The sequence below is a fragment of the Hipposideros armiger genome, unplaced genomic scaffold (genome assembly GCF_001890085.2).
Source record: "Hipposideros armiger isolate ML-2016 unplaced genomic scaffold, ASM189008v1 scaffold_114, whole genome shotgun sequence".
Classification (NCBI taxonomy): Eukaryota; Metazoa; Chordata; class Mammalia; order Chiroptera; family Hipposideridae; genus Hipposideros; species Hipposideros armiger.
In genome coordinates, this window is record NW_017731464.1 from 1,497,460 (window position 1) to 1,515,506 (window position 18,047).

Sequence of the window (18,047 nt, forward strand, 5' to 3'; positions counted from 1 at the left end):
CAAACCAGGGCGGGTTTTGTTTTCTGGATTTTTTTTCCGGAAGGCCAATTGTTAAACATTGACCAGCACAGCTTTAGGGTGACCTGGCAGGCTCTCTTCTTCTCTATGGGCTTTGCTGGGACACCCAGAAAACACATGGTGATGTAGAGTGCTACAAACTCTGCACGGCCTCATCATTATCCATAAGATTTTTCACAGTACTCGTGTGAGGAAACACAGCTAGAATAATTATGACTTGTCTTCTCTGTGCCTCTGTTTGCTAACCTGTAAAATGGGAGTGCTGATAAAACCCATCTCTTAGGATTGCTGGGAGGGTTAAGGGAGATAATACACAGGGAAGAGTGCAGTGCCTGACACATGGTATGTGCTCTAGAACAGATGACAAACTTTGTCCATAAAGAGCCAGAGAGTAAAGACTGTGGCCTTTGCAACCACTCAGCTGCCACTATAGCAGGACAGCAGCCACAAGTAACACACACATGTACAAGTATGGCTGTGCCAATAAAGCCCTATTTGCACAAACAGGAACAGGGTTCGATTTGGCTTGTGGGTCGTGATTTGCTGACCCCTGCTCTATAAAGGGAGATTATTTTTATTGTGTTGTTATCACTCCTGTCTGGTAAGTGAGAAAACTGGGGCCCAGAGAAGTTCAAGTCTTCCTTAGGGTGGCACAGCAAACTAGCTGGCAAAGCCAAGGGTCTCCCAAAATCCCCTCAGGGCTCTTTCCAGCTCCTGCTTCTCCATAGAACTCAGCACCTGAGCAGTACTCTGAGGCAGGACAGAGCTGAGTGCCAAGTCAGAGCCTTGGGGAGCCCAGGGCCCACGTCACTGGCCTGGCTGCCCCAGCCTCAGCTTCTAGGGAAACCCCACACAGGCCAGCAGGCCAGGCCAGAGGAGGAGAACACTTTAAAAGAGGGAACTCAGGAACACAGAGACCTCCCTTCCTAATCAGGGCTGATTGCAACCTTAAGTGGAATAGCAGGCGAGGGTGCAACCCCATTTAATTTACAGCTGGAGCCAGGGCTTGGCAGCAGCTGCTAAACTCCTTGCAAAACTAGTGGCCGGCCTCTGGGGAGCTGGGAGTGGAATCAGGAAACCTGGAGAATCCACGGTGCCACGTGTGGGCTGGCGCAAGCGTCTGTGTGTATGTGTGCGGGTGACCCTCTAGGGTTTCCACGTCTCTGCACGTGGAGGTTGCAGAGAATACTCTAGCAGGTTTTATCCCATGTCAGAATGCCCCCGTAAGTAGGACAACTCTATGTCCCAGTTTGCCAGAAATGGGCCTCGCTCATACCTGTTTTCCAGCATGTTTACTAATAGTGTCCCAGTCCAGTTAATAAATTATAACGTCACCTTAGAAATGGTGGCTGCAGACCCTCATGCATACACAATGACACACATGGGGCACATGGCACATCTACCCAGTTGTGACATACACACACATCCGCATGCTGGCACTTTGTCTCAAGGACACAGACACACAATTGGGCGCTCCAGACATCAGCATCCAAACCTTGGGCTAAATTGACCCAGGGTGTGCACATTTAGAGAAAATACCCAAATTGTCTTTCTATGCAGGGGAGCAGGAGGGGCAGGGAGACTCCCGAGGACGGGGCCGGCCCTTAAGCTGCCCTGCTAGCACGATGCCAGATATAGAACAGGTGCTTAATTAGCATATTCAAGAAACACAATCCAGGGACACACAGAGCCACTTCCCAATTCAGGCAGACCCCACCACGGGCCTTGGTTACTTAACGAGGCAAAGCCCTCTCACCTCCCAGGTGCTGCCCTTGCTCAAAATGCCACTCTAGGAACCATTCCTGGGAACCATGCCATACCTGGCAGGGCCTTATCCAGGTCCAGAGATGGCCCCTCCCCCCCTCACCCACCTCTGACCTCCTTTCCCAACAGTTCAAATCTCAGAGTACTTCTTTCTGGTACCAGCCTCTCCCTCCCAGCACCTCCGGCTCCCAGCTGCCCTTCCCTGCCTCCTGGCTGGGGCTTGGAATGCCTGTCTCTGTAGGTCCTCTCCACTTCAGGTTGGGACTCAGGTCTCTGCCAACCAATTGGAGGCTTCCTGGGGGGGGGGCAATCGTACCAGCTCCCCTCCAGCTGCCCAACTGCTCCAGGGAGGCCAAACTACCCGGCTATAAGATGAGGAGGGTGATGCCCACAGCCAAGGGCTCTAGCCAGGTGCCCAGGGCCCTCCCTAGGACCCCACTCAATGGGGGAGGACATTATGTTCCAATAGGAGTGGGGAGATTAACCTGGGGAGAGAGGGCAGAGAGCCGCTGTTCTGGCCTTGGTTCTAGAATTGACTCATGTTATGCCACTGGGAAAACCCCTTCTCAGGCCCCCGTTTCTTCTGGGGTAACATTAGGGGCTCAGAGTTGTTCTAGAGCAGCACTGTCCAACAGAACTTTCTACAACGATGGGACTCTTCTATAATTGCACTATCCAGTGTGGTAGCCAGGTGTATGTAGCTGTTGAGCACTGGAAACGTGGCTGGTGTGACTGGGGAACTAAATTTTCTCATTTTAATTACTTTAACTGTAAATTTAAATAGCCACACATGGCTAGTGGCTACCATATTGGACAGTGCAGTTCTGAACCTCAATCTCCCCAACTATGAAATGGGTATAATGGTAGAATCCAGCCTCCTGGGGTCACTGTGAGACTAGAATGACCCAATGCATATAACGCTCTCAGCCTGGTCTTTGGCACATGGTAAAATGGATTTTAGAAATTCTTACCTTCTTTGGGGCTCTGGATTCCCTTTAGAATTGGAGAAAGCAACGGACCTTACACCAGAAGTTCCCACCACAAACACACATGTACTCATTGCACATACACACACATCACACATGTGCACACATCCTACACATGGCACACGCCTGCCTAGAGGTATCACACATTGCACGCATATCGTGTGTGTGCGCACACTTCACACATGTGCTTACACATCAGACACACATGCACACACACAGGTCACACACGAACACCCACAGATTTGCATCCAATTTCAAGAGGCTCCCATGGCTCCAAAGCCAGGTGGAGAGCAACTTTCAAACATGAAAGTTCCTTCCAGCTCTAAACCATCTCCAAGGCTGTGAGAACAAATTGCCGAGTCCCCATCTCCTTTCCTCCCTGCCCAGGGCCGGCATCTCGGAAAACCCTGCCCGACACTCAGGGCCAAGCACAGAGACATGGCTCTGGAAAAATCCTTGCGCATGGAGGGCAGGCCCAGGGCAAGGGCAACAGGACGGATTCTGTGAGCTCATCCCGGCAGCCGTCACCAGAGTTCCCAGAGAGGCCGGTGGCGTCTGGAGGGGGTGACTGGGTGGGAGCCCGCGGTGGCGGCAGCAAGGGGTGTGGGGCGAGGAGAGGGAGGCTGGATGGAACGAGCTATAATAGCAGCTTTGTGCTCCGCTTCCCAGCTCCCTGGGAACGCCAGGGAGATTATGAAACCCGGTGTCTTTGAGAATGCCAGGATATTAGCTGGAAAAAGAATAATACGAAAATAAAATAATGCTCACGATGGAGACAGCAGACGATTAGCAGACGGAGCCAGGGCCTCCCGCTCCATGAAGGGAGCCAGGCTTGGCCCCGGCAGAAGGTCTCAGGGAAAGGCTGCCCGTGCTAATGAGCAGACAGGGCCTGCCTTCCAGCGAGACGTCTTCAGGAGGGGAAGCTGGCAAGTGAGGCCCAGCTTGCTGGTGAACACGTGGACCAGGGGAAGGATGGTAGGAGGCAAGGGGCGTCACAAGCCTGGCCCCTGGGCCCAGGCATCCAGAAATGTCAGATTACCAGGAAGGCCACCTGGCCACCACCCGCATTCTTTCCCTCCACTCAAACTCTGCCTCTCAATGTTCTCCTCTAAAAAGCCTCCCTCATTAGACACTGTCACTCTGGAATGACTCTTATTCTGCCCTCCTGCACTTCAAAGATTCAAATTCTATGGGGTTTATTAACACTCGCGTGTAAACAGCTCTCTTCCTAATCAGACAGGTGTTCCCATGGGCCAGGCCTCCACCCTCAGATCAGGAGGTCATTCAAAGTAAAGACCTCTTTTGTCCCATCAAGGAGCAGGGAGAACATGTCGTCTTTCCCTGCCTCGCTCTCCAGGACCCTGGCCACACACCTTCAGCCAAGAATGGACACAACCTGCCTACCTCAGAAAGGTATCCAAGTGGGGGGGGGGGGGAGGCGATGTGTCCATCACCCTCGTTTTCATGATGGACTATGCACGTCACATCCTAGCTACCGGAAGGTAGAACTTGGACAAGTAGCATCGCATTACTTGGAAACTTGTTACAAATGTAGACTCTCGGGCCCCACCCAGACATCAAATTGAGAGTGTGCGTTTTAACAAGATCCCCAGATGGCTCCATTGTTCCTTAGGGCTGACAAGCACTTCTTTACATGCATCATGTCCTTAATCCTTACAATACCCCTAGGATGCAGGTAACAGAGCCACTAAAGGGGTAAGGGACTTGTCCACAGCATGGAAGCAGAGGAAGGAGAATTGGAACCAAACCTGAGCCACTCAGAAGCCTCACCTGTCCTACCACACTCCCGCCAAGTGAATCCACATGCATCGGGGACCAGTGGGCAAAGACTGGCTCCCGCGACAGTAGCTGGGTCCTGGCACCCAGGAAGCTCAACCATCTGCTCCCATGATGCAGGGTGCACTTTAGCCCTGTGCCTTGCTTGACATCAGTACATCCCGGGACGAAGGACAGCAGGCTCAGAGACAGGAGCCCAGGCTGACCTTGGTCCTAGCAGGAAGCATGTAAAGGTGACCGTGGGAGGAGAATGTGTGTGTGTGTGTGTGTGTGTGCGTGTGTGCATATGTGTGCGCATGTAGGTGTGTGTTGGTGCTGATGGAGGTTCAATTCACTCCAGTACAAGGTGCTCAGACAGTTCCTGTCAAATGGGCCTAGGGCCCTACCCAAATGCCAGTCACACCTGAAGACTTTCCAAAACTCTATGTCTTCCAGCTCCAGGTTTGTGGACGCAGCCCCTCCATGCACTGTCTGCCCTGGTTCTCTAAGTCAGCAAAGCTCCCCAGACTCTGAGGGCTTCACTGTGTTGGTTCCTTCCACATATCACAGGCGAGTCACATTGGCCTCACAATCCATCACCTTCCCAGGTCTGCTGACTTGACATTTAATTTCAATGCTCCCTCACATTTTCTCCCACAGAAGGAATAAACGAATTAGTTTCTCTGTTTCTGGGAAATGACCCACTTCGTCCTCCCAGTCACCAAGCCATGAAAGCTTGGCAGTGGGTCCCCCAGACTTGCTCATCTTTTTCTCCCAGTTCCTGGCCAGCCCCAGACGGTCCGTGCTTCTGTCCACGTGTCTCCAGGCACCTCTGGCTTTGTGCCCTCTCTCCTGGCTCGCACACCTCACAGCTGACACTCGGCCCCCATGCCCTCCAGCCTCCCTGTCCCGGGCCGCCTGGCAGACAGCCACCAGATGCGTCTTTCTCACACAGCACTTCATCGTGTGTGTCAGACTTGCCAGGGCCAACCATGAACTCGTCACAGCCCCAGGCCCACCCCACCCTATGGTCTGCGGATGGGAGTCACCCTGCTGTCCACAGAGTGGAACCTCTGAGGCCCATTTGACTCTTCCCTCCTTAAGCCCTGCCACTCCACTGTCCTCCACCCTGGTCCCACAGCTCCCACCCCAGATGGTCACCTCACACTGGATCTCTAATCAAGACTCCTGATGGTCTCCTGAATGGGAGGCTCTTTCTCTCCACCATCCTCCATGGATACTTGATTAAAAGCACCAAAGCCCAGCTCTGACCAGCGCACTTTCCACTCAACACCCACACTGGCTCCCTACTGCTCAGTGAATAGAGTCCCGCGGTCATCATCTGTAGCTCTTTGCCCAGCGCTGGTTTGTAGTTTGTGTTTCCTCGTCAGATACTCCTCTCCCCAACCTGGTGGTGCTGTCAACCACAGAAAAGAGGCCTGACTCAAGATAACCAATGAGAACATTGCATTCCTCATGCTCAGGCTCAGGGGCTGGTGTGGGCACATGACCAGGCAGAGCCAGTCAGCCACACATAAAACTGTTAGTGGCGTTATAGAAAACGTGCCTCTCCTTCTCCTCACAGGCTCCAGCTGTGAGGAAAAAAGGATGCCGGGAGGGCTGTGCTATTTTATCCAGCAGGGCTTTGCTGGCTCTCAAGAGGATGTCAGCCTTTTGTCGCAGGTGCCATCTTTGCCACCACCTTGAGCGAGGCAGTGCGAGAATGAGGCTAAAACAGGAGAGCAAGTCAGAAACACGGAGTCACAGGGACACAGTGTGAATGAACCCCTATTTCCTGCTGGCCCTAATGCCTCATTCACCTCTGGGGCTCTTCCCAGCAATCTGAGCCCTGAAACCCCTCTTCTCCCTTGAGGCATTTGAGTTGATTTTCTGCCTGATGAAAACAAGCCCTGGGTCCTTAGGGTGCCTGCCCAGCCTCCTCAGACCTGGCCATGACTTTGAGGTCTGCCACAGTCTTTCTGTCCCCTACCACTCAGCTGAAGCCACATGACCACTGGCAGGCCCTGCCCTGTGCCCAAGCCAGGCCCTTTCTGACAAGACAAAGGGAGTTACCAAACACCAGCCCTGCCCCACTGTACTCCCCCTGCCCCCACAGATGTGGACCCAGCCTTATTTAGCCCAGGGCTAAGACCCACGGCTCCTCTGCCGACCAAATACTCACACACACATAAGCACGTATGCACACGCACAGCTGGCTGTGCGTGAACACACTCAGATCCCGTCAGTCAGCACAGCTGGTGGGACCTGTTCCCAGGATCACAACCCAAAGCCCCCACCTGGGTGGGCAGGCAGTGTGGCTGGACTTCGGAGGGGGTGTCTCATCCTGGGCATGTCACCCCCACCTCCAGGAATCCCCAGACCAATAGAGCAGGGAACAGGCCGTATCCTGGCCCTGAGTCCCCACTCAGACTATCCAGAAAAGGCCTGCACGTCTTTTGGGGAAAACACATCATGCCGACCCTAACCTTGAGCCGACTCCAGTTCCACTGGCTCCAGAAAGTGCAATGGGGCAAGACAGCCAGCTTGGGGCTCAGTTTTGAAGACACATCTCTCCCAAAATTCCTAGGGATGCCCATGCAATGGCCTCTGTCCCAGGAGGACTCATGTCCAACTAAGGACATCCAGGAATCACTAGGCCTCTCTAGCGACTCCCATGGGCTAGGCCAAAGCCTCCCCAACCCATCCCATGCCAGCCTCTTCAAGAAGAACTGGGTCCCTTGGCTCCAGTCACAAGTCAGACCATCAGAGGGCCAAGGCTCCCATCTTGACTATGCAAAGCAGCAGCAGGTCTTCCATGGCCAAGGAAGGAGTTGTTTTATTACAGAAGGACGCTGAGACTGGTGTCCATTTTCCCATGTGTAACCCCAGAGAAACTGAAGCCAGGCTGTCTGGCCAGTGTTCCTTCCAAAATTCTATCCTGGGGCCCCTGACTCCACTGCATCAGCCCTGAACAGCCCTGGAAACCCAAGCTGCACCCCACCCAACCCAGGCTTGGCGGGCACAGCGACGTACCAGGGACCCTTCGAGGGCAAACACGGCTGCAGGTCCTGTCTTCTCCAGTGGCTCCATGCGGCGGCGCCAGCGGCGGCGGCGGAGGACATCTGTTTTGCGGTATTCCAGGTGGAACTTCCAGCCAAAGAGCGAGGCGTACTCCCAGCCCTCACCCTCTGCCTCCGCCTGCCTGTGCTACAAGGAGAACAGGCAGATTCAGAGGTTGCTGGTGGGCTTGCAGGGAGTCCTGGGCTTGGTTCCAGCTGTGCCCTTTCTGACCTCCACAATTCCCCACATACCCCACCCTCCACATATTCCTCCACAATTCCCCACATACACCAGCACCTTCCAGATGGGAAAACCTGGGAGGACTGCCTGGAGGAAGGGTGGGGGGGAGGTGCTCTGAGCAGCTTCTGCCGTGACAAGAGCTCTGAGTCAGAATATCAGGGAGGGGAAGGTGCTCCCTAGGCTGTGGGGAGAACCAAGGAGCCAGGAAAGGAAGATAGACTGAAGTGGTAATGAAAACACTGGGCTTCAGGTTTGTGTGTTTATTTAGATTTTGAGTGGATTTCATGAATCCAAAGTTTTCTTGTTATTTCCCTTTTCTTCTGCACATCCCAACTTATAAAAATGAAACCAGGAGGTCTGCAATTCAGAGGCAAAATGGAGATCTCATTTATCAACCCCATCTTTTTCTCCTCAGGGCCAGGCCGAGGTCAGCCATGGAGGGACACTCCAGCTCTTCCTCTGAGGAGACCCTTCCCAGGTCTTCAGGGAGCCCTGGAAGCCCCAAGAAGCATAGCCTGGGACTGTCCTCAGGCACCACCTCAGGTCTGGGCCATGAGCTCAGTGACGAGTGCCAGTCCTGGAGTCCAGCTTTGTGCTTGTCTAGGAGGGGTGCCGATCGTGCGTGAGGGAGGCTCACTGCCTGGCACGGCTTTGCCCTGTCCCCTGGGGGCCCCTTCACAGAGACTGGTGTGTCTAGTTCATGGCACGAGAAACAGCTTGTTACCTAAGAGCCTTTCCCTGGACCCAGTGACATCCATCTCTAGATCCTCTGTGCCCAAAAAAAGGAAGGGACGTGAGTCCTGAGTCCAGCCAAAGGTTGCCCCTAGACTGGAAGAGGCCTGGTTCTTGGAGCAAAATTCAAATGTATGCTTGGGAAGGGAGGACACAGACCAAGAGGGCCCAAGGGAGGCGGGCACTGAGGCCGTGCAGACCTGGACATCGGTGGGAGTCCAGGAGCTGACACGTGCTCACTCTGCACCTTCCTGTGTCCCCTGGGTATCCGTGCACAGCCATGAGCATGTGTGTGTGTGCTTTGTACATGTCCTCTGGTGAATACTGATGGAGCCCACCCAGGCCCCTTTATCAGCTGGCATGTTCACGAATTGCACCCATTCCCAGCTGCCAAGACAGTCAGCAGCTACCAGCTCCAGTGGCTCCCTTTCCCAGGAAGTGCCCATGCTGAAAGGAGCAGGCTCCCTGGAGAGGGTACATGCCCCAGCCCACCCCCAGCAGTCCCCAGCCAATGACTGATGGCCGTGCACTGTAAACCCCAGCTCCCTTGCCTCTAGGTGAGGTTGATTCTATAATACTCCAGGGTGTGCCCGCCCCAACGCTGACTTTGCCTGAGACCACGTCCTTGCTCCTGGCACTCCTGAGAGCACTGCCTCAGCACACCATAGGCAGCAAATCCCTGTCTGAGATTCAGCCTCTGGGACATCCAGCCACAGACACATTCTAGGTATACCTTTCACCTTCCGGGTCTGAGTGTGAACTACCAGTGCTACCCCCTTGCGCAGTCATGGGCATCTGGGTATGTTCTGAGCATCTGCGAATGTGCCGGGTGTGATCTGTGTGTGGACTGGGTGTGCTCTGCTGGGTGTGATGTTGCATTGCTAGGTATGCTATGTGCATGTGCTAGGTGTGATGTGTGTGTGCTACTTGGGATCTGCGTGTATCGGTGTTTGCGTTGGGTGGGACATTCGCATGTGCACGTGTGTGCTGGGTGTGATCTGTGAGTATCTCAATTGAGCTCGTGTGCCTTGTACGTGTCCTGTGCACGCCTGTGTGCACGGACACACAAAGATGTGCACCTGTGCCCAGCTTGCCTCTCCGCACCAGGGCCTCACCCCCACCCACCACCCACTGGGTTCACCTTCTTCAGTGCCTCCATCTGGCTGAGGTCCCTCCTGCGCAGGCGGACCCAGCGCCGCCGACGGTGCGTGTAGTACATCTTCTCAGCGGGGACCCAGTGTCTCAGCTTCCGGTCCGAGGGGATGGTGATGCTGTATTCCCAGCCTGGGGGACGGGCACCCGTCACTCATTGCCCGTCCACTCCCCATCTCTCCATCGGGGGCATGCTTATAGACTTGCAAGTGACCACTGATTTCTAGTTTCTAACTTGCAGTGAGGGCTAACCCAGGAAGTCTCCCGGATGAAGCAGCCCAATGAAGGCCAGTGCCCCAGGCAAGGGGCCATGCACTCAGCTGTGCCCACCAGCACACCTTGTAAACTCACCAGGATGGGGCTCACCGAACTTCACGCACTACCCACCTTGCTCATCAACAGCGCGATTGAGGTCCGTGGACCACTCTTCATCTTCCCACTTCCAGCCCAGCGGGCACTCAATGTCCTCCTTGGGAAGCACCTTTTCCCCATTCTGAGCAACACAAAACAAGCACGTATGAGAAAAGACAAGCATGATCAGGGAGGCTAAAAAGATACAACTTGACAACATATACCCTCAAAGTCCCAGGTGAGACTCAGGGTCAGTGTCTCACCTGAAGTGCATATCACATCGTCCCTCTGCTAACCAGAGCATGGAGGCAGGGGACATGGGAACAAGGGAGAAAATGTCCCACCTTTCTCTGAGCCACAGGCCCCTCCTGGGCCCAGATGGTCAGGACTCCGAGAAGGCAGAGCCCAGCTGCCCCTGGAGCGCCCCCTTACCACATCCGTGTAGTTGTCACTCATGTAGATCCACTGGCCTCCAGGGAGCCGGGTCTGGTTCTCAAACACCTCCTCCACGAAGCTCAGGTGGCCCGCGTCAGTGTCATGGAGCAGACTGTGGATGTGGGACAGTCAAAGCCTCTTCTGAAAAGACCCCCTACCCATCCACAACGTCCAGCAGAGCAGCCCAGGGCCTAGGCCAACCTTCCTGCATCAGCCTCACTCCAACCCACAACAAGAAAGATGGAGAGGGGAGAGCGAGGAGGGATCAGAACCACAGGGAGAGAGAGCACGGAGACCTGGGGAGGCCTAGAGACACTCACAGAAGAAGGATACGTTACCACCCAAGATAAAGAAAGAAAAGGGGGACCAACTAAAGATGCCAAAGCCTGGTAAGTAGTTGAAGGTCAATAGATAATTGTAGAAATGGAAAATGGTATCAAGCTGTATACTTAAGATTTGAGTACTTGACTATAACGTGTTATACTGCAATTATTCTAGGTTCAAAAAACAATTATTGAACGTCAATCAACTGGAAAAGAGGAGAAAAAGGCAGAGATGGCAATGAGGTGGAGAAGGATGAAGTAGTTCTGAGAAACACTGAGAGAGAAAGGACCTGAGCATGAGAAGGGTTAACACATGGAGGAGGAAGGGGCTTTCTGTGGCATCTTGGAGGAGAAGGTTGCAACCAACAGACGCAAAGTCAAATGGAGGCCAACTTTGGCTTAATAATAAAGGACCTTCAAATTGTTAGAGCCCTTCCGGAAAAGAACGCTGCCTAGTGAGCGCCCAGTCCTGGTGGAGGTTCAGGTGGAGGTCCCTAAGACAAGCAGAGGGGCGGTGGGAGTAGGCAGAAGGATTAATAGGGCTGAGGCCTTTCAGAGGAAGGGCCAGGGCAGAGGGGTCCCCAAACCCCAACTCACGTCTTCTCTGGGCACACGAACCAGTCTCCAGCCCAGGCCCAGCCAGCTGAGGGGCGGAAGCTGTCCTTGGGGAGCTTGATCTTGCCCATGACATCAGAAAACTTGGGGTAGGTAAGGCCTGTTGTGCCCCAGTTACCAAACAGGGCCACCTTGGTCTGGTTCTCATACTGGAGAGCAAGCGATAGAGAAGTGAGTGGGGCCTGGAGCAGCTTGGGGTTGGGAGAGCGGGGAGCAGGTTGGAAGATACTCACGGTTTCAGCAAAGACGGAGAGCTTGCCCTCGGCGAATGGGTTGAACTCCTTCTCATCCACAGAGAGCCCGAACCAGAGCTTCACCCGTAGCTGCACTGGCATCCGTGCCCTGGGCACCCCCTCCATCGGATACTGCGTGCCAGAGAAGGACAAAAACCAGAGTGTCCTTCAGGGCCAGGACGTCCCAACTTGAGAGGAACCTCCAGGCCTGGGCACACCAGCCTGACACCCCATCGGGTGTGTGCCCTGCTGAAGGACTCATCAGAATTTCATGGAAGAGGGATGTGTGATTAAGAAAGCTTCTCCCCACCTGTGAAGAATCCTCCCCATCAAAGGAGAAGACTGCATCACCCCTACCTGCATGCTCTCTGCAGAGACGGACCGTCACCAGAATCCCCCATTCTCCCCTCTCCCACTACATCCTCATTTCTGCTCTCTTCTAAAATAGCACTGTCCAAGGGAAATTTCTGCTGCAGTGGAAATGATTTATGTCTGCACAGTCCAATATGGTAACCACTAGTCCCATGTGGCAGCTGAGCAATTGAAATATAGCTAGTGAGACTGAGGAACTAAATTTTTAGTTTTATTGAATTTTAATTAATTTAAACTTAAATAGCCGCATATGGCTACCATATTGGACAGTGCAGTTCTAGAACATCCTATCTCTAAAGGAGGTATAATGAACCACAGGACGTGGTGAAGAGGTTAAAGCCTTCCTCTTCAGTTTCAGTTGTGTTTTTATTTTTGGGGTTTTGTTTTGTTTTGTTTGGGGGGGGATGGGGAGGGCTGGATGTTAGTGTATCATCTGATATCTCTACCCTTTCAAGTGTTTATCAGCATGTTAACCACTATTCACTGGTCTACAACTGCATTTTAGCCTGAAACCTTCAGAAGCTCTGCCAACATGGAATAACCACACAACCCAGCATAGAAAGTTTGTTCTCCCCAACTACTTCACCATTTGATTAGAACCAAGGGTCAGATATGGCCTGAGGAACAGAAGTTCCTTGGAATTCTCTTGGAAAAACACATTTTCACTCAGAGGAAGTAACATATTAAGTACCTCGTCTTCATGTGCATGAGCTTGGAGGAGTATCTCCTCTGGGACAAGGAGCAGATGAGACGAGAAAGTCATTTTGATGGGTTGCGTGGAGGAAAGGGAAGCTGAGGTAAGGGGCCCCCACTGGTAGAGGAGGCCTAAATGCCTGGAAAGAGAGCCCCAGGCTTGGATGTCATGCCAAGGCCATGACAGTCTCACCCTTCACCCAGCCTCTCTGCTTTTGGTTCATCCTCGTTCGGTGCAGCCCGGAGGAGCCCCTGACCCAAGCGTCACCCGCCCCGGAAACCTCCCCATGACTGTTCTCTTCAGCTGTCCTCTCCCTTGGGGTGGTTAGCAGCCTTTCCCCTCCAAACCACCAGCCCCAGGGAGATGGCAGGAATGCCTGACCCCCCCCTTTCCCTTCCACCCCTAGTCTCTCCCCTGCCCTCCCCCAGACGGGGCCAGCCTGCCGGACCCAAAATAGCAACAGCAAATAAAGAAATGTCTAGTTTGGGGCTCCTCTCCCTCTCTGCTGGTGCTCATTTTTTCCAACTTTGGTTTAAGTTAAGAAACACCAATGTTTTCTTGGTCTCTGCTTGCTGCCAACATTTTTGTAGAGCTTGCTCAGGAGCTACTGGCGGGGCTCATAAACTCAGTGGGGAAGACTTCGAGAAACAATTCTATATCTTTTTTTTTTTTTTGCTTGGAATTAGGGAAATTTTTCAGTTTGCAATTCCCTAAAGCTACAGGGCTGAGAGGTCAGAGCCTGGAGCTCATCCTGTTGGAGCACATCCACCAGCTGCCCTCCTGCAGCCCCAGCTCCACTCTAGCGAGACAGCCTTCCCTGGGTAACCCCACTCAGATGTGGCAGCTGCATGACTTCCTGTCCCTTCTGTCCTACCAGGTGAGGAGGTGGCTTCGGAGAGAGAAAATCAGGTTGCTAGGAGGTTAAGATCACAAGGGGAACGTGCGCAGGTGGCATGTGTGCAGGTGGGAGGAACAGCCCACTACATGACACCCGCCCCCACCATCTTTCTAGGCAAAGCTGGCCTCTAATCTGAAATATCAATGACTCCATGTGAAGATATCTGCTCATCCCTTATCTTGGGTTGACCTCCAGTCATGGTGCTAGTGGAGCCTCCTCTCCCCAGGAAGCAAAGGAACTCCCAAAAAGGAAAAGGGGAGAAGAAGGAAGATAAACTAACATTTCTTGATCACCTAGTTCCAACAAGACCCATGACCCGTGTTACCTAATTCAATCCTCAAAACCTATGAAGTAGGCAGCCTGGTCCTCGTTTTACAGTTGAGAAGACAGCCAGCAGTTCAGAGAACTTAGGCAACTTGCCTAAGGCCACACAGGATTCCAGCCAGCCCTGCAGGCTGTCCACGTACGCTGCGTCATCAAAACCTGTCCTCTCTACCCAACCCGGGGGATGACAAGAATGACTGGCCAGCATATGAATGGGTTGACCAACAGCCACTCAGAGATTTGAGGTGAAGGTTAATCAACAATGACTTCCTGGAAGAGGTGAAGTGGAAATTGGTCCTCGCGTGGATGGGAGGAGAGACGCAGGGAAGGGGAAGGTGAAAGCTAGGCAATCCATAATGCAACAGGGCCATGTGGAGTCCACGGTAAGTGGTGAGGGGCTGGCCTGCTTCCCATGGCCACTCCTCCTCTAGCAGGGCAACCTCAATGACAGTACTCTAAACGGGGACCCTCCCCTTGGGCGAGGGCAGCCATGACCCAGGAAGGGATTTCCCTAAACTGTGTCCTGACCACCAGGCCGCAGCATCACAACCAAAGCAGCCTTAGCTCTGTGTCCCCACATTAATCCAGAAAGGAAGACAGGGGGTCCCCAGGCACCCACTCACTTCTCTGTCACCTTATCCCAAGGCTAGTCAGTCCCCTGAGAGAAGATGAAGAGGGAGCAAAGATGGGTATTGGAGAAGAAACAGAAGGAGAGTTGGGTGCGGGGTAAGACTGAGGGGCAAGATTACTTGCTCCCAGCTCTCCAGTAAGGCAGAGCCATGAGCATACCCAGGGCCCAGACACCAGCAGCCTTCCCACAGGGAGGAACCTGAACCTGGGCGAGGCGCCAGCTGGGTGGAAGGTACTCAGGCAGGGTGTGGAGGCAGGTCTGTGCCAGAGCTCTTAGAGGCTGGGGCTGAGGGCTGAGGACCCCTCCCAGAGACTTGTGTGAAAAGGCGTGCAGTCTCAGGGGTCAGCCCCTCCTAGACGGCCTGGGGCATACATAGCTTCCCATGATTCCAGCTCTCACCTGCTAACTTTGTAGGCTAAGTGCCTGACCTAGGGACTTTGCGCGAGAGAGGAGAAGGGAAGTCGTTTTATCTAAAGCCCTCTGCCCTTTCCAAGAGCGGAGCCCTAGGACTTTTAGGCAGAAAAAGAACCAGAGGGGAAAACGGAAGGGGAGAGGGACAGGCCTTGGGCTGAGAAAATAACGGTCATGACCTGAGGAAAAAGAACCCACTTTCAGAAAGATCGTCTGCAGCGTCCCACAATTCTTGCCACAGTAGTTGGCGCCCCGCCGGGAGAAGAGAACCTCGTGGGCAGGTACCCGCTGGTACGCCACTCGCTTGTCCCCCTGCAGCATCCAGATCACGATGTCGGGCAGGCTATTCTGGGGCTGGAGAAAAGGTGACAGTCAGGGCGGGGACAGTGATACGCCTGGGCCCGCATCCCACAACCCAGCCATGAGCTGGCCGCCCCTGGCTCAGGGGCCGCACAGGCCTCTCCTCCTGGCTTCCGTCCCTAGCTGTGCACACCCGGCGGCCCCCTTGACCTCCCAGGGTTGGCTGGGCACCTCTGACTTCAGCAGCCACGAGCCCCCAAGGACAGGGCGTGAGGCTGCCCTCGCTCACATGGGGAGCCTGCCAAAAATCACTGAGCTGAGTTCACGTTTTCTGGGAAAAGACACTCCTGCCTGGAGCCCACAGCTTTGGTTCTAGCCACTGGGTAGAGATGCTTCCAGGCACAGACATGGGAGGATTTCATTTGACCTGGAAGATGACATTACACTTAAGCTGACACCCCCCCCCCATTTCTTCACCCCGAAGAGCAGCAGCGAACCCACAGAAGGTGTGCCCTTCCCAGGGGACACTCACTCCCCCTCCCTCTGACAGCAGAGACCCTGGGGTCTGACTCTTTCCTGAGCCTGGTGACACTGGGCTCTGGAAACGGGGGCCAGCTCAGAACAACACTGGAAGGCTCCTGAGCCCCTCAGGGCCTCTGGCCGTGAGTGAGAAACGTTCCCAGCTCACACTCGGGAGAGATGGCCGGCTGGGTACAGCCCATCTACTGCCAAGGCTGGTAAGCAAAGTGTGCCAGGCAAAGGGTGAGGCTGGGTCTCTGACCAGGGCTCGGACTCCTGGAGTATTTGCTCAGCATTTCACAGGCTTTGTGTCGCTTACTCCCTGCAGCAGCCCAGGTGGCAGAGAAAGGCAGCCCACTGGACAGGTGAGGAAATTCAGGCTCTAAGAGGTTAGGAACTGGGTTTGTCTGACTCCAAATACACGTTCCTAACCACTACACCAGGGGTTCTCAAAGTGTGGTCCCCAGCGCAGCAGCAGCTACATCACCTGGGAACTTGCTAGAAACATAAATACTAAGTCTCCACCCCAGACATGTGAGATGGGGAGGGGAGCTGTAACCTGTTTTCATGAGCCCTTCAGGGGATTCCGATGCACTCAAATTTGAGGAAGACCCTCTCCGGATTCCCATACAGTCAATAGCACCCATGTGACCTTAACCTCTCCTAGCCCTATCACGATTTGTGCTGAGAGTTCTGGGGTCAGTCTGGGTCATGACTTCAGGGCAGGGGCAGTCCGTGAACAGCCTGAGGGGATAGTCCACAGCCTCTGTGAGGGGTAGAGCTGTGGCTGAGCAACACAATTCCCCCAGGTAGCTGGCCACATGCCCGAGATCCTGCTTGGGGACTGACTCGGGGACCAATGTTGCCGGCTGCCTTCCCTCCTCGACATCCCTTCCACCTCCTGGGCCTCCCTCTCTGCTTCGACAGCTGGCTCCTCCAGAGGCCCCTTGCACACCCTGCCCCTCTCTGCACACTCCCCTGGGGAGATCCCTCCTATCGTCTCCACCCCCTCCCTGGGAAGAGAGGGGGCAGTCCACAAGACTCTGGTCAGAACGGGCAGCAGCCGGTCAGCCAGTGACATATTGAGTAGACCTTTGTTCTCATTCTAGACAAATCCACGACCTGCTTTGGTTGCCCGCAGAACTAGGTGGGTACATGTGACCTGGGGGAAGGGGATGCAGATAGGGAAAGGGTACCCTGAAGACAAACTGGAGGCTCTTCTCTCTGATTGGATATGACCAAGTTCAGAGTTACTGCGTACGTAGCCTCCTCGGGCCCGGGGCTTGGAGACTTCCAGGAGAGCAGAAAACACAGGGCCCCTGGAGAGGCAGGAGCAGACAGGCACTGGCTGGCAGGAGGAAGGAGCCGGGTCCTAAGGAAGCAGGCCCTGGATATTGGTCCCAGCTCTGTCTCTGACATACTTTGGCAGCATTTATTACACACATTTGGGGACATTGATTGAGTACCTACTACATGTCAGGCTCTGTACTGGGTCCCACAACACCCAGTATCCCGTTGCATCTTCTCTGCTTATACGAATGGGGACACTGAGGCTCAGAGAGGTTAAGTCACTTGCGGAAGGTCACTCAGCAACAGAGCCAAGTTTGGATCATGGTCCAGACAGTTCTCATGCCCCTCCCATTTCTAAGGTTCCAGGCAGGAAGAAAGGTGGCTCGCAGGGTTTTAGCTACCTCATCCGCCAGGGCACGGAGATGCAGGAGCCAGTCCTCAGCCTGCTCCAAGGTGGCAGAGAGCTCGCGGGGGCCGAGCTTCAGGGCCAAGGCCGCCTCGGTGATCTGGCTCAGGTGACGGGTGCGCAGCTTGTACAGGTACTGGTCCAGGTGGGTGGCGGAGGGTATCTCTTGGACATTGCGCAGGTTCTCGCTGTGAGGGACAGACAGACAGATGGTAGGTGTCTGATAAGTAGGAGCTCAGTGCACACACAAGTCCAGGTACACACATGCATGTACACACATATGTGCACAGGCCCCCCATGACACATCTCACACCCTCAGCCTGCCTGCCGGGCATTCTGTGAGTCCTGGGCACCGTCTCCAGCCTGACCCACATGCATAGTCATTTCCGTGCAACCTGCTCCAGCCTCACCTCCCCGAGGAAGCCTTTCCCAATCACAGTGGCCCACATGCCTCTGCTCCTAAGTCCCCAGGTGGGTCACTCTCTATCCCCTGCATCCTCCTGGAGCAGAGGCCTGA

The 18,047-nt window shown here is 54.2% G+C and overlaps 1 protein-coding gene across 21 annotated transcripts in view; it reads right to left on the bottom strand.

The window, feature by feature from the left end:
• DYSF (dysferlin) overlaps window positions 1–18,047 on the bottom strand; it is a 208,338-nt gene that overhangs the window by 90,267 nt on the left and 100,024 nt on the right. For all 21 annotated transcript variants that reach the window (XM_019647673.1, XM_019647669.1, XM_019647671.1 and 18 more), the window contains 8 exons: window positions 17,526–17,718; window positions 15,214–15,369; window positions 11,686–11,817; window positions 11,435–11,601; window positions 10,512–10,626; window positions 10,116–10,221; window positions 9,718–9,860; window positions 7,578–7,751 (listed from right to left, as the gene is read on the bottom strand). In XM_019647673.1, coding sequence (XP_019503218.1) covers window positions 7,578–7,751; window positions 9,718–9,860; window positions 10,116–10,221; window positions 10,512–10,626; window positions 11,435–11,601; window positions 11,686–11,817; window positions 15,214–15,369; window positions 17,526–17,718 — 1,186 coding nt within the window. The remainder of the gene's footprint in view (window positions 1–7,577; window positions 7,752–9,717; window positions 9,861–10,115; window positions 10,222–10,511; window positions 10,627–11,434; window positions 11,602–11,685; window positions 11,818–15,213; window positions 15,370–17,525; window positions 17,719–18,047) is intronic.